The sequence below is a fragment of the Triticum dicoccoides genome, chromosome 3B (assembly GCF_002162155.2).
Source record: "Triticum dicoccoides isolate Atlit2015 ecotype Zavitan chromosome 3B, WEW_v2.0, whole genome shotgun sequence".
Taxonomy (NCBI): Eukaryota; Viridiplantae; Streptophyta; class Magnoliopsida; order Poales; family Poaceae; genus Triticum; species Triticum dicoccoides.
The window spans coordinates 80,113,627-80,125,670 of NC_041385.1; the positions used below are offsets into that span (position 1 = coordinate 80,113,627).

A 12,044-nucleotide genomic window follows, 5' to 3' on the forward strand; every position below is an offset into this window, starting at 1 on the left:
TGGTTTGGACAAAGTGACTTTTTGAGACGTGGCACGGAAATTCGGCCCACCCACTTTTGGAGGCTAGCTTCGCGGGAAACAATTTCCGGTGCAGACCGGTTATCTCGTTCGACAAATTCGACGCCGAGGTGATTTGCCTCACTTCGGAGGCAGCCCAACAACTGGAGGCCGACTGCATGGAGGAACTGTTGGGGAAGCTTCGTTAAATCTGTTTCAAGACCATCGACCGAAGATGACGTGCAGCTCGGAGATTGCCGAGGTGAGGCCAAGGGATGCGCAGAATGCCAAACATCGAATATTTGTTTCTGCCAGCAAGACCTGTGCAACTATGGACCCTACTGAGGGACGGTTATCCTTTGATGCTTAGTACATGAACATAACTAGAAAATACTACCTCTGTAAAAAAAATATAAGAGCGTTTAGATCACTATTTTCGAGTACTTAATGAGCATGCTTCCAATGATTGGGTGAACTGGCAAACAGGACACTCGACGGTTCTCTTACCCAGTCTGAGTTTTGAAACTAAGGTTGTAGGCACAACAAAACATGGGTTTACAAGAATGAATAAGCACAATATAACATGAACTTAGGGAGATTAGAGGTCTAGGAAATACAGACAGTTACAGAGGTACTTATGCATCAGAAACTACATAGTATTAAACATGTCTCAACTTCATATGTAGGCTTCCAAAAGAAATTTCAAAATATTGATGGATGCAGGCAGAAAGGTGTTATCTTTAAGTAAGCTATAAGTCACACTCAATAGTTGCCTTGTGATCAGTACTTGTCCATGGGAGAAAAAACAGGTAAACTTTGGTACAAAAGAAATTAAACTGAACAGCGTGAGTTTTTCCAGAGTGCCATCCCCAGTAGCAATGGTTGGATGAACCATTTCCCCAGTAGCAAGGTGTGAAAAAAAAACACCAAGTATTCATATTCAGACATTATCAGTAGGCGGCGGCAGCTCCAGCAAACTTCCTGAATAGCCTGAGCGCGTCCATGACGCCATTCGAAACAGCGACATGATCGTCGTGCTCGTTGGTCTTGTTGGCTGCGTCGTCCAGGAAGCAGTGCGCGGGTGCCTGCCACTGCGAATCGTCTTCCAGCACCACGCCCACCTCGAAGCTCATCACAAACTGCTCTATCCCCGTCACTGCAACCATGCAAAGCTCCATCAAATCAAATCCAGTAAAGTTCAGACATCACGTGGGGATGTATGGATCGCGGCCGGGCCGTACATACCATCAATGAAGTTCCAGCGGACGGGGCGGCGCGTGAGTGCGTCCTCGTAGTAGACGATGAAGTCAGCCTTGCCCCAGACGTGGCAGTCGATCCCGCCGGTGGTCTCGCGGCCGAGGTAGACGGCGCCGCCCTCGGCGATCCACCCGGGGCGGAGCATGCCGACGGGGAACTGCAGCGTGCGGCAGGTGGCCGAGTCGAAGTAGAAGCTGGTGCCGTTGTTCCACTCCACGTCGTACAGCGGGTCGCGGGACAGCTGGTACCGGATCAGGTTCAGGTTGCGCCGCCGCGGCCAGTCGTAGTAGAGGTCGTGCAGGCGGAGCGGTGGGCTCGTCGATGCGAACGAGACGTTGGTCAGGTTCGTGAACAGCACCGCGTGGAACTGCTCCGGCCATGGCGCCGGCCCGTCAGGCGTCGTCGCTGAGGACGACGCCGCTGCAGTGGTGGTGGCGGCGATGAGCAGGAGCTGGAGCAGTGGCCATCCCATGTCTGTCCCGGACCTTATCTTTGGTTACACCTGTCTGTCTGCTGGTGAGCGAGGGGTGTCCACTGACCAAAAGCAATGGATGAATGGGCAGCAAATGTATACCAATCCATGTGCAGCAATTTCAGCCGCACAAGCTTCTTGGAGATTTATCAAGTGAAGAGACAATGAAGCAAATAGGAGTATCAAGTTTCAGTGATGAGTACCAAATAATCAATGTCGTCCACTCTGTGTAAAATAATATCACTTGTTAGCATAGTTCCAAATACAGCGTCATTATGCAGATCCAATTACACCAAATTTAGGAGATTGGCCATTGCCGCAAGAATGATCAATTCCACTACTGAAATTTTTAGTTACATTATGCTACAAGCGAGGCCGAACCAGACAAGTAGGAGCACTAAATATTAGCACGTTCATATAACTTTGGATTTTGGCTGGAATATGAACTTGATGGGACAGACAGACAGACTATTAAAGTTCACCGTACAAAAAGACCGACTATTAAAGTCACAAGGAATATCAATATGAATAGGCAAATGTAAAGATGTGCAAAATTATCTGATTCAGCACCTGTCCTGCATGGTCAAATGCTGGCTTCCTCTCAATTCCGCAGTAAGAATGTGACTAGATTTTTGCTGATACAGTACCCAAGTACCTCTGACCACCAATGACCAAAAGCAATGAATGGGCAGCAAATATGATTCATGTGCAGCTTCGTTATAATTTTAGCCACACAAGCTTCTTGGAGATTAGGTTGACAACGAAAGGAGCACTCAGACCATGCCTCTATGGACAAGCAAATTTAGGAGAATGGCCATTGCTGTGAGAATGATCAATTCCACTACTGAACATTTTTAATTACATGCTACAAGCGAAACTGCCCGAGACAAACACTACTGAACTATACAGATCCTCTTGTGAACCACACCATCTAAGTATCTTTCCTTGTATGCACATTTTTTTACCAACATTATTGTCTGCTAATTTTGTCAGAACATCAGGAACCTAGGACATTAAAAACTACAACAATTTGTTTCTAGAAGAAGCTCACAAAACTTTTTACTTTCTTATGTCAAGGAGTAAAGTTACATGGTCATGAAAACTCTCTATCAGGCCATTGGCCACTCATTACAATAAATGATCTATTGTTTGTACAGAATTAGCTCACGAAAAGCAAGATGCAGCAATGGAAATAAAGTTGTATCGCTTCACATACAGTAAGTGAAAAAGAAATGAGTAAGGGGACCAAATTTAGTTGCCTGAACAGATGTAGCAGAGATAGAGCCTAGTTTGTTTTTACCCTTACCTACTTCTGGCCAATACCCCCACAGACGCCCCTCTTCCTGTGCAGAAAATGCCCCTGACCCTCCTCCAAGCAGTAAGGACCAGAATGACAACAGCGAGACAAAGGACCAATAAAAGTCAACGAAAGTGAGCGAAGTAGCTTGGCCAGTTACCTGCACCAACAACCAAATAAATGTAGCCAACGGATCAAGGCAGAACGCAGAGCAGTGAGTATGTTTTACTAATAAGCTAGATTGAACAGTTGAAAATCTGAAAATTTGATGTGCATACCAGGAATAAACGATGGCCAAGTAATGAAAAATATTGTACAAATAATTAAAAGAATCAGACTTGCAGGTAATTTTAAGAAACAACATCATATCATATACATCATATCTTAGCCAAGGTGTGCAGGTGATAAACATGTGAATCTAAGGAGTAGGAACTCACCCATTATAAGCCAACAACAAGCAATTTTTTTATTGCCTCCACTCTATATTACTGGGAGTGGCATACAGGTTCAGTCCCTACAGATGTTACTTCCAACAGATGGCTTCGATTCTGATTGAAAACCATTCTATATGGCGCTTGCATGGCTTCTACTGCAGGGACGATCTGAACAAAGAAGTGAAACTCATCTTAGAGAACCATCAAGACATAAATTGGGTAGCTGAAACAAAATTTGATCAAATAAGAAAAACGGTGATCCAATGCCTATCCATGATGTACCACGAGATACTTGCACATACTACCAAAAACAACTGACTATTGTAGGAAGATAAAGGCAAAGCAAATACAAATATAAAAGAATCTAATTAGTATGTTACTGCTTTTTTACTACTTGACATACAGCCTTTACTGGCGTACAAACTAAATGTAATCACCAACCTTCTTAACTAATGGTTTACCAAAAAAACAGCTAGACAGTAAGCACCACAGACCTTTCAATAACACAGAGAAATACCAAATGAATGGATTCATTCAAGATATAAATAATTAAGAAGTCACAAAAAGAGATTTTTGTTACCTGCTATTTTTCTTGGTACTCCAGAGGAAAAAGCCATCAATAGCCCTGTCAGACCAGCCTACCAGGCAGATAGTAAGAGCAGCAGCAAACAGGAACTTGTTAACCCTGAGGATGTTATCCATTGGCATATTTGCACACATAGTTATCTGAAGCTCACGATGGCAAAATGGACAACAAATACAGCAGTTTCCATCACAAGAAAACAACACATTGGATTAGTAATGAGCATACATCACTGGATAAGTAATATATGGTTCATTATGTACACAGTTCCTTCAATAAAAACAAAATACCATATAGCATCAGCATTAGCTGACTAAAATCACAGGCATCATCTCTGTTGCAAACAGTTTTTATTTTGCGAAAAGATCAAGTGTAGTATCATGTTCCTAAATATACATAAAAGCAAAAGGACTGAGGGCAGTAATGTATCAGTTCTCATGTGCCACATACATTCAGTAAAAAGAATTGTAGGCGTCAACATCATATCTAAAATCCAGCATGGAAAAATGTAACAAAATGCACCTGTTTCTATCACAGGAAAATGCAAACAAGATGCACCATGGACGATGATAATATCCCTCACTTTTAGTGGGGCAAAGTACTGTAATTGACCTTTTGCCGGTACAAACTGTTATCTTCCATTTGCTTAGCATTGCATTTCAGCACAGTTTAGGGATTGTAACTATGGAGTAAGAGTTTATGTTACTATGGTAGCATGACTAACTCACGATGTGTTCCCTCTTAAGGATACAGAACCAAATTGTAGAGCTCACCTAATTGTCCAAATAGGTGAGGCAATGATAACAATTTTTTCCATAACAAAATACTGGACAGGAGCACGGCAGGAGGAGGCGTCCCTCGGCAACGCGGACTGGAGCACGCACAGCAAACCCGGACGACCCAGAGGGTTGAGGGCTTGAGGCCACCGAAATATCTGGTGCATGTCAAAATAATTTAGGTGCATAGTACATTGAAATCTCCACCCGGAGCACGAATAGAGAAATCTGCTGAAATATGTTCCATCTCAAAAATGTATATTAACGTGAAGACATTGATATACCATTAAAAGCTAAGTATCTTGTGTCATTTATGGCACTTGGATCAGTATTTTAGGGAATAAGAACAGAACTGTCAAGTGGGAATGTTTTACTGAATTTCAACTTATATAATTAAATTATTAGGCAAGCTAATAATTTTATAAGCTTTCAGAATCCTATCCCCAAACACATGAAGATAATAGAAGAAATTGACTTAATTTCATGATCAAGATAGGCAGATGAGGGAAATAATTCTAGGATAGAAGAACATAATAACAATATACAGTCTTATATTTGTGCATTATAAGTAGTGAAGGTTAAATATCACAATGATTTGTATCTGGTTTTCAAAGATTTCGCATAGAAAAAACAAATAATTATGTAGTTTCAGTAAACAAAAAGTTATCACCTACAGCTACAGAAACACATCCTTCTCAAATCTCCGTTATCATGAAGACTGCACGAAGGCAATGGATTGAAAAAACAAAGAACTGAAACAAAAACATGCCATACAATATAAAATAAATCAATATCCTGCATTTGAGGAATAGTGATTCCCTTAGTTATTTGAAATGGGGTAGCGTCAAGCCTTACGTACAGTAAGCCTTGTTTATCCTAAAAAATGGCTATCGGACTACTTCCAGCTATGAACATGAAAGAAAAATACACCGAATGAAGCATTTCGTAAACTAGTTATAAGGAACATGGTAACAAAAAATATCAAAAATGTTAAGGTACCTGATAGATGTGCTCTTACAATCCTTAGTTGTTTGTCAGCATGTTCAGTGTGCATCCTTCATTTGCACAAGAAAGCCTAATCCCTACCAATAGTCTCCACAAGAACAAACTCCATCCTTGAAATGGTGAAACCTGCTTGAATCTCTTACAATTATGTCTCTGTTCACAATCTTTGACATCATCTTGATTGCAGCATGGCAGTCTAGGCAAGCGGATAGATTTTTCATAACTCTAATTGGCGTCCCTGGTGGGGTGTTAATCAGAGCAAATGCAATGGCCAATCTCTCGCTGTGGTATTTCAATGACTCCAACTTTAAGTCATCATCCACTTGATGCAAGGCACAGCTAGTGTCGGGCTTATATCCCTGTTTATCCATCTCTTTGTACAGCCTCTCAAGCTCTTCTTTCATCTCGGATATCATCGGGTTGGTTTGGTCATTTGAAGAAAAGCTGTAGATCTTTTGTTTGACTTCAACCCAACTGTAACCTGACTCTTTCCTAAGTCCTCTATTTCTCATGGTCTTTTTAACACGGGCAGCGTCTTCCCATTTACCAGCCTTTGCGTATATGTTGGACAGTATAACGTAAGGTGTCGCGTCTGTGGATCCCATACTGAACAACTTTTCAGCTGCCACTCTAGCTAAATCCTGGTTTCCATGGATCCTGCACGAGTGAAGAATGGAGCTCCAAATGATTGGATCATCTTCAAATGGCATGTCGCTCAACATTTTCTGAACTTTATCGAAACGTCCCACCCGACCTAATGTATCGACAACACAAGCATAGTGTCCCTTCCAGGGGGATATGCCATATTCATGTTCCATCAATTCAAAGTATTTCATACATTCTTCTGCAAGACCGTTGTGACTGCAGGCTGACAGTACACTCAAGAAAGTAACTGAATCTGGTTTGAACCCATAATGAAGCATACCTTCAAACATCTTGATGGCGTTCTTTGCCTGCCCGTAGTGCGCGTAGGCTGAAATAACAGCATTCCATGAGATGGAATTCCTCTCAGGCATCTCATCAAATGTTTGGAGCGCCTCACCCAAACAGCCACATTTTGCGTACATGTCAAGAAGGGCACTTCCTGAGAACACACTGGAGATGTGGCCTGATCTGATGGTGTAAGAATGCAACTGCCTCCCTAACCCGATCATTGCCAGGCTTGAGGACGCCTTAATGATGCTTGAAAATGTCGCCCTGTCCGGGCTCAGACCAGCTCTTCTCATGTCACAGAATAACCGCAGCGCTTCCTCCAGCTGCCCATTCTGGACATACCCAGTTATCATTGCTGTCCATGAAACGCCTGTCTTGTCATTCTTGTTGAGAAAATTGGTCTTTGCAGCATCCAACATCCCACATTTTGAATACATGTCAATCAGGGCGTTGCCCACAAGATCCTCCGAAGAAAGGCCAAGAAGGACCAGCTGAGCATGTATTTGCTTCCCAATCCCAATGTGAGGCAGTGAGCCAGCAACACTCAGCAAACTAGCATAAGGTAAGGCCTGCCTGTCGAAACAGAGTATCTGCATCTCTCTGAACAGCCGCAGCGCTCTGCTAGCGCACCGGTTCCAAGCATAGCCTGAGATCATGACATTATATGAGACATTGTCGCGCTCTGGCATCTCGTCGAACAGCTTCTCCATCTCAGCAAGGCAGTCACATTTGGAGTAGAAATCCAGCAACGAGTTGTTGACAAACACGTTGTGCGCCGAGGTGGCTCTGGCCACGAGGCCGTGGACCTGGCGCCCGAGGTGGAGATCACCCATGCCTGTGGCTACGGTGAGCATGCTGGAGAAGGTGAACTGGCTGGCGTCAAGACCCGCGCGACGCATATCAGTAAATAGGCCCAGCGCTTCCCTGTGCAGCCCCTCCTTGGAGCACCCCATCATCATGGCATTGTAGGTGACAGAGTCCCTGTGCGGCATCTCCTGGAACACTCTCATGCCAGCAGCGAGGAGACCATGCTTGCAGTAGGCGTCGAGCAGCGTGTTGCAGACGACGACGCTGGAGCGGAGGAGGCCAAGCTTGACGGCGAAAGGGTGGAGCGACGCGGTGACGGTGCCAGAGGCGGGCACGTTGAGCACGGTGGACACGGTGACGCGGTCCGGGGCAACGCCCTCCCTGAGCATGTCGCGGAAGAGGGCCAGGGCGTCGGCGGCGCGGCCGGGGGCGGCGGCGAAGGCGGCCATCATGATGGTCCAGGTGACGGCCTCGCGGAGGCGGGGCGGGGAGGAGAGGAAGAGCTGGTGCGCGGCGGCGAGCTGGCCCGACCTGGAGTAGCCGGAGAGCATGCGGTTGAGGGAGAAGGCGTTCTTGGTGTGGGGCATTTGGTCGAACAGGACGCGGGCCTGCGCGAGGCGGCCGGAGGAGATGAGGGACTGGAGGTGGAGGTTGAGGCGGTAGCCGGCCGGGTCGAATCCCGTCTTGACCATGCGGGCGTCCGGCGGCGTGGCGGCGCCGAAGCCGGCACCGCCGCGGGGGAGGACGGCGTCGGCATTGGCAACGGCCACGGTGGGTCTGAACGGGAGGCGCATTGCGGGCGGCGCGTATGGGGTTTTTTTCCGTAGAACGGGAGGGAGCATTAAGGCCCGGCCCAGGCCCAAGCGTCGCCGTTTCCAAGTGATTCCGAGCTGCCTCTCTCCAATCCCTCAAAAAAAAAACGATGCCTCTCTCCATTGTCAGTTGTCAGGAAGGAGGGACCAGACTCGAGGCGGCAAACATATGCCTTTCCAGACAAACTCGAGCCGGCAAAAATTCCATGAGTTCGGTCTTGCAACGCAAGGTTGTTTGACTTTTCATAGTGCCACATAATGCAGCCCTTGATGGTACTGGTTGGGATACGGAATTTGCATATTTCCTCGGCATCAAAAGGATGGAAGATTTGGTTTACAAGCTCCGTATCCCACTCTTTGGACCCCTCCTTCATAAGTTGATTGTCACATCTGCAAACAGATACGAAAACATATCGCAAGTGATTCCGATCGAGCTACAATACTGAATTATGGTTCATCTATCTCTCTGGTTGCCTACCTTTGGTTTACTAATAGAATATTTTTAAGAAACTCCATTTTTAGCCGGTAGTGGTGATGAGACCTTCCTCTGTAGGTGATATGCTATCCAAAGCATACAATAGGAAGATGATGAACAAAAAAGGATGACATTGATGCTAAAAAAACTGGGCAACATTGGTTATCTGGCCGCTATGTATATCTGCATTTGGTATATAATCCTTCCTTTCACACAACAATAGCAATTGTCCATGCCTCCATGGCATGGTTCAGTTTATTGCCTACTGAAACTCAAGATACAAAAAGACATTATTCAATCATGAAACTGAATAAGTTTTTCAGTGGAACAAATTAAATTAATGTTGTGAAACATCACAAAACATATACTACGAAAACACTTAATGAAAAAATGAAACTAACAATGGACTTTTTGTGTGCATGGTTGGTCATCTGGTCTTAATGAATACGTATATGTAGAACAATATTCTTCAATTCACATAAGATACATGAGTTGTGTTATAAACAAAATGCAAGAAACTTGGGAAAGATCAAAAACTTTCAGTGGTGCAACCGAACTCCAGAACTCTTGTTCAATCATAAGGGTATCTAAACGCCAATGACTATTGAAAAATAAGAAGAACATCGTAGCAAAATCTTGTTAGTGAAAAGGGACATAATATAAACACATATGACTTTTTGTGCATATGTATGTGAGAAACAAGTCAATTCTAGCTAGTGCACTTTTTGATACGTGAGAAGAAAGATGACATCTATACATGTAAATTAAGCTCAAATGGTTTGAGCACATGCATGCTATTTATGTAATAGTTTAACACAATTGTATGGTACAATGCATACCAAGGTAGAACAAAAATATGTCAAAATAAGGTAGCTCAAACTTTTATGGAGGCCAACAACATAATAACATGAACCTTTTTCTTATAGAGGAAAGGGGGAGAGAATGAGATGTAAGCGCGGCGGCACTGCAAGGAGCGAAAGGGCACAATGAGGAGTGGCGGCTAGGGTTTTCACCCGCTTAGAGGCCACATCAGAGAGAGAAAGAGTGCACAGGTGATTAGGGTTCCCTCGCCTCCCGTTGGCGCCGCCGCCGATCTACCTCGCTTATGTGGCCTTCGGGCCATGGAGGCGGGGTGGATCTCGGCCCCCGTCTCGGGAGGGCTCCATTTTGCTGGTTTTGGGGTTAATGTTTGGTGGGACGACACTCAGGTGGTGGTGGCGGCGTCTTGTCCAATAAAATCTCCATGGCTTCAGCCCCATCTTGGCGACGACGTCCAGAAGCTTGTGGGATTTGTGTGGTTCTTGAGGACTTCTTCTGGCCGTAGGGAACTGTGGATCGTCAAGGAGCTTCATCGGTGGTTCTTCCTCCTTCGTCATCTTCGGGATAGATGTGGTCTTCTTGACCCGTTCGGCGCTTCCCATCCGCATCCAACAACGTCAGGACGGCTCAGGGAGGAGTGGCAGTGTCGGCGCACCGTCGACATGGTCTGGACGTTGAAGACGAAGGGCATCTCAAGGATTCCATTGTAATTTTCGTTTTTGTTGAGGTGCTTTGTACTGTCTGGTGTTTCTTTTAATGCCAGGGTCCTTTTCGCAAAAAAGAAGAGGCTAAGCCCTCTCCTGTCAGACCCTAAGCCACCATGTGAAATCCCAAAACTAACCCCACCCAAATCCTGAAAAATATCCAACGGCCGAGCTCGCGTGAAAAAATATCGAACGACTGAAATGATCCAGACCCAGAGATAACGCCCACGATCGCATCAGCAAATCGATCGGGTGGACGATATGGTCCAAGCTCTGAGTGGCCCTAGTGCGTCGGCAAATCAATCGGACGGCGGATGTCGGTGTCAAAACCGGCGGATCTCGGGTAGGGGGTCCCGAACTGTGCGTCTAGGCGGATGGTAACAGGAGACGAGGGACACGATGTTTTTACCCAGGTTCGGGCCCTCTCGATGGAGGTAAAACCCTACGTCCTGCTTGATTAATATTGATGATATGGGTAGTACAAGAGTAGATCTACCACGAGATCAAGGAGGCTAAACCCTAGAAGCTAGCCTATGGTATGATTGTTGTAATGTATGTTATGTCCTATGGACTAAAGCCCTTCAGTTTATATAGACATCGGACAGGGCTAGGGTTACACAGAGTCGGTTACAATGGTAGGAGATCTACATATCCGTATCGCCAAGCTTGCCTTCCACGCCAAGTAAAGTACCTTCCGGACACGAGCCGGAGTCTTCAATCTTGTATCTTCGTAGTCTTGGAGTCCGGCGGACATTGATAGTCCGGCTGTCCGAACACCCCCTAGTCCAGGACTCCCTCAGTAGCCCCTGAACCAGTCTTCAATGACGATAAGTCCGGCGTGCATAATGTTCGGCATTGCAAGGCGGGTTCCTCCCTTGAATAATCCAGAGAAGATCATGAACACCGGGATAGTGTCCGGCTCTGCAAAATAAATTCCACATTCCACCGTAGAGAGAATAAAATGTACACTTAGTTCAATCTGCTGACGTATTATGCGGCGTGACATCACACCGCCACCAGGCCTTTGTTTGAATCATTATACCACCTCAGCATGTTTAGCGAAGCGGTTTCCTTGGCACGTCTTGTCGAAGCAGAGATTGTGTTCCCCTTATTCCGGGATTCTCATCAATACGTGCGTGGGTAACCCAGCCGCGCCATTGATGGTGGCGCTTGGGAGATAAACGAGTTTTACCAGGCTGGTGGGGGACGCATAGTTTTGTCCGCCTATATAAGGGATAAGGATTCACCTTCTCACCTACGCCTTCTTCCTCCTTTGCCTATCCATCCCCGCGAACTCAAGCTCCAACGCCCGAGCTCGCGCATCTCATCTCGACCTTCTCCGAATATGCCCGGAGCGGGAGGTAAATGGTTAGCCTCCATCGTCAAGGAGGAGGACATCACCAAGCTGCGCATCGCCGGATACCTTTCCGGCGATATCGCGCATCGGCTGCCCGACGAGGGACAGCTCATCCCTACCCCCGGGCCTCATGAGAGGGTCGTCTTCCTCCCCCACTTCCTCCGCGGACTGGGCTTTCCGCTCCATCCATTTGTCCGGGGGCTCATGTTTTATTACGGCCTGGATTTCCATGATCTGGCGCCGAATTTTATCCTCAACATCTCGGCGTTTATCATCGTGTGCGAGGCCTTTCTCTGCATCTGGCCCCACTTCGGCT

General features: G+C 46.0%; 2 protein-coding genes across 2 annotated transcripts; both read right to left on the bottom strand.

Annotated features, from left to right (window-relative positions):
* Nucleotides 1-693: 693 nt before the first annotated feature.
* Nucleotides 694-1,806, bottom strand: LOC119274859 (uncharacterized protein At4g14100-like). Its single transcript, XM_037555603.1, has 2 exons — nucleotides 1,243-1,806; nucleotides 694-1,153 (listed from the first exon to the last, which is right to left on the bottom strand). The coding sequence occupies exons 1-2, from the start codon at nucleotides 1,724-1,726 to the stop codon at nucleotides 948-950; spliced, it is 690 nt and encodes a 229-aa protein (XP_037411500.1). The 5' UTR covers nucleotides 1,727-1,806; the 3' UTR covers nucleotides 694-947.
* Nucleotides 1,807-4,841: 3,035 nt separating this feature from the next.
* On the bottom strand, nucleotides 4,842-8,347 carry LOC119274858 (putative pentatricopeptide repeat-containing protein At2g01510). Its single transcript, XM_037555601.1, has 2 exons — nucleotides 5,816-8,347; nucleotides 4,842-4,974 (listed from the first exon to the last, which is right to left on the bottom strand). The coding sequence occupies exon 1, from the start codon at nucleotides 8,251-8,253 to the stop codon at nucleotides 5,899-5,901; it is 2,355 nt and encodes a 784-aa protein (XP_037411498.1). The 5' UTR covers nucleotides 8,254-8,347; the 3' UTR covers nucleotides 4,842-4,974; nucleotides 5,816-5,898.
* Nucleotides 8,348-12,044: the final 3,697 nt, after the last annotated feature.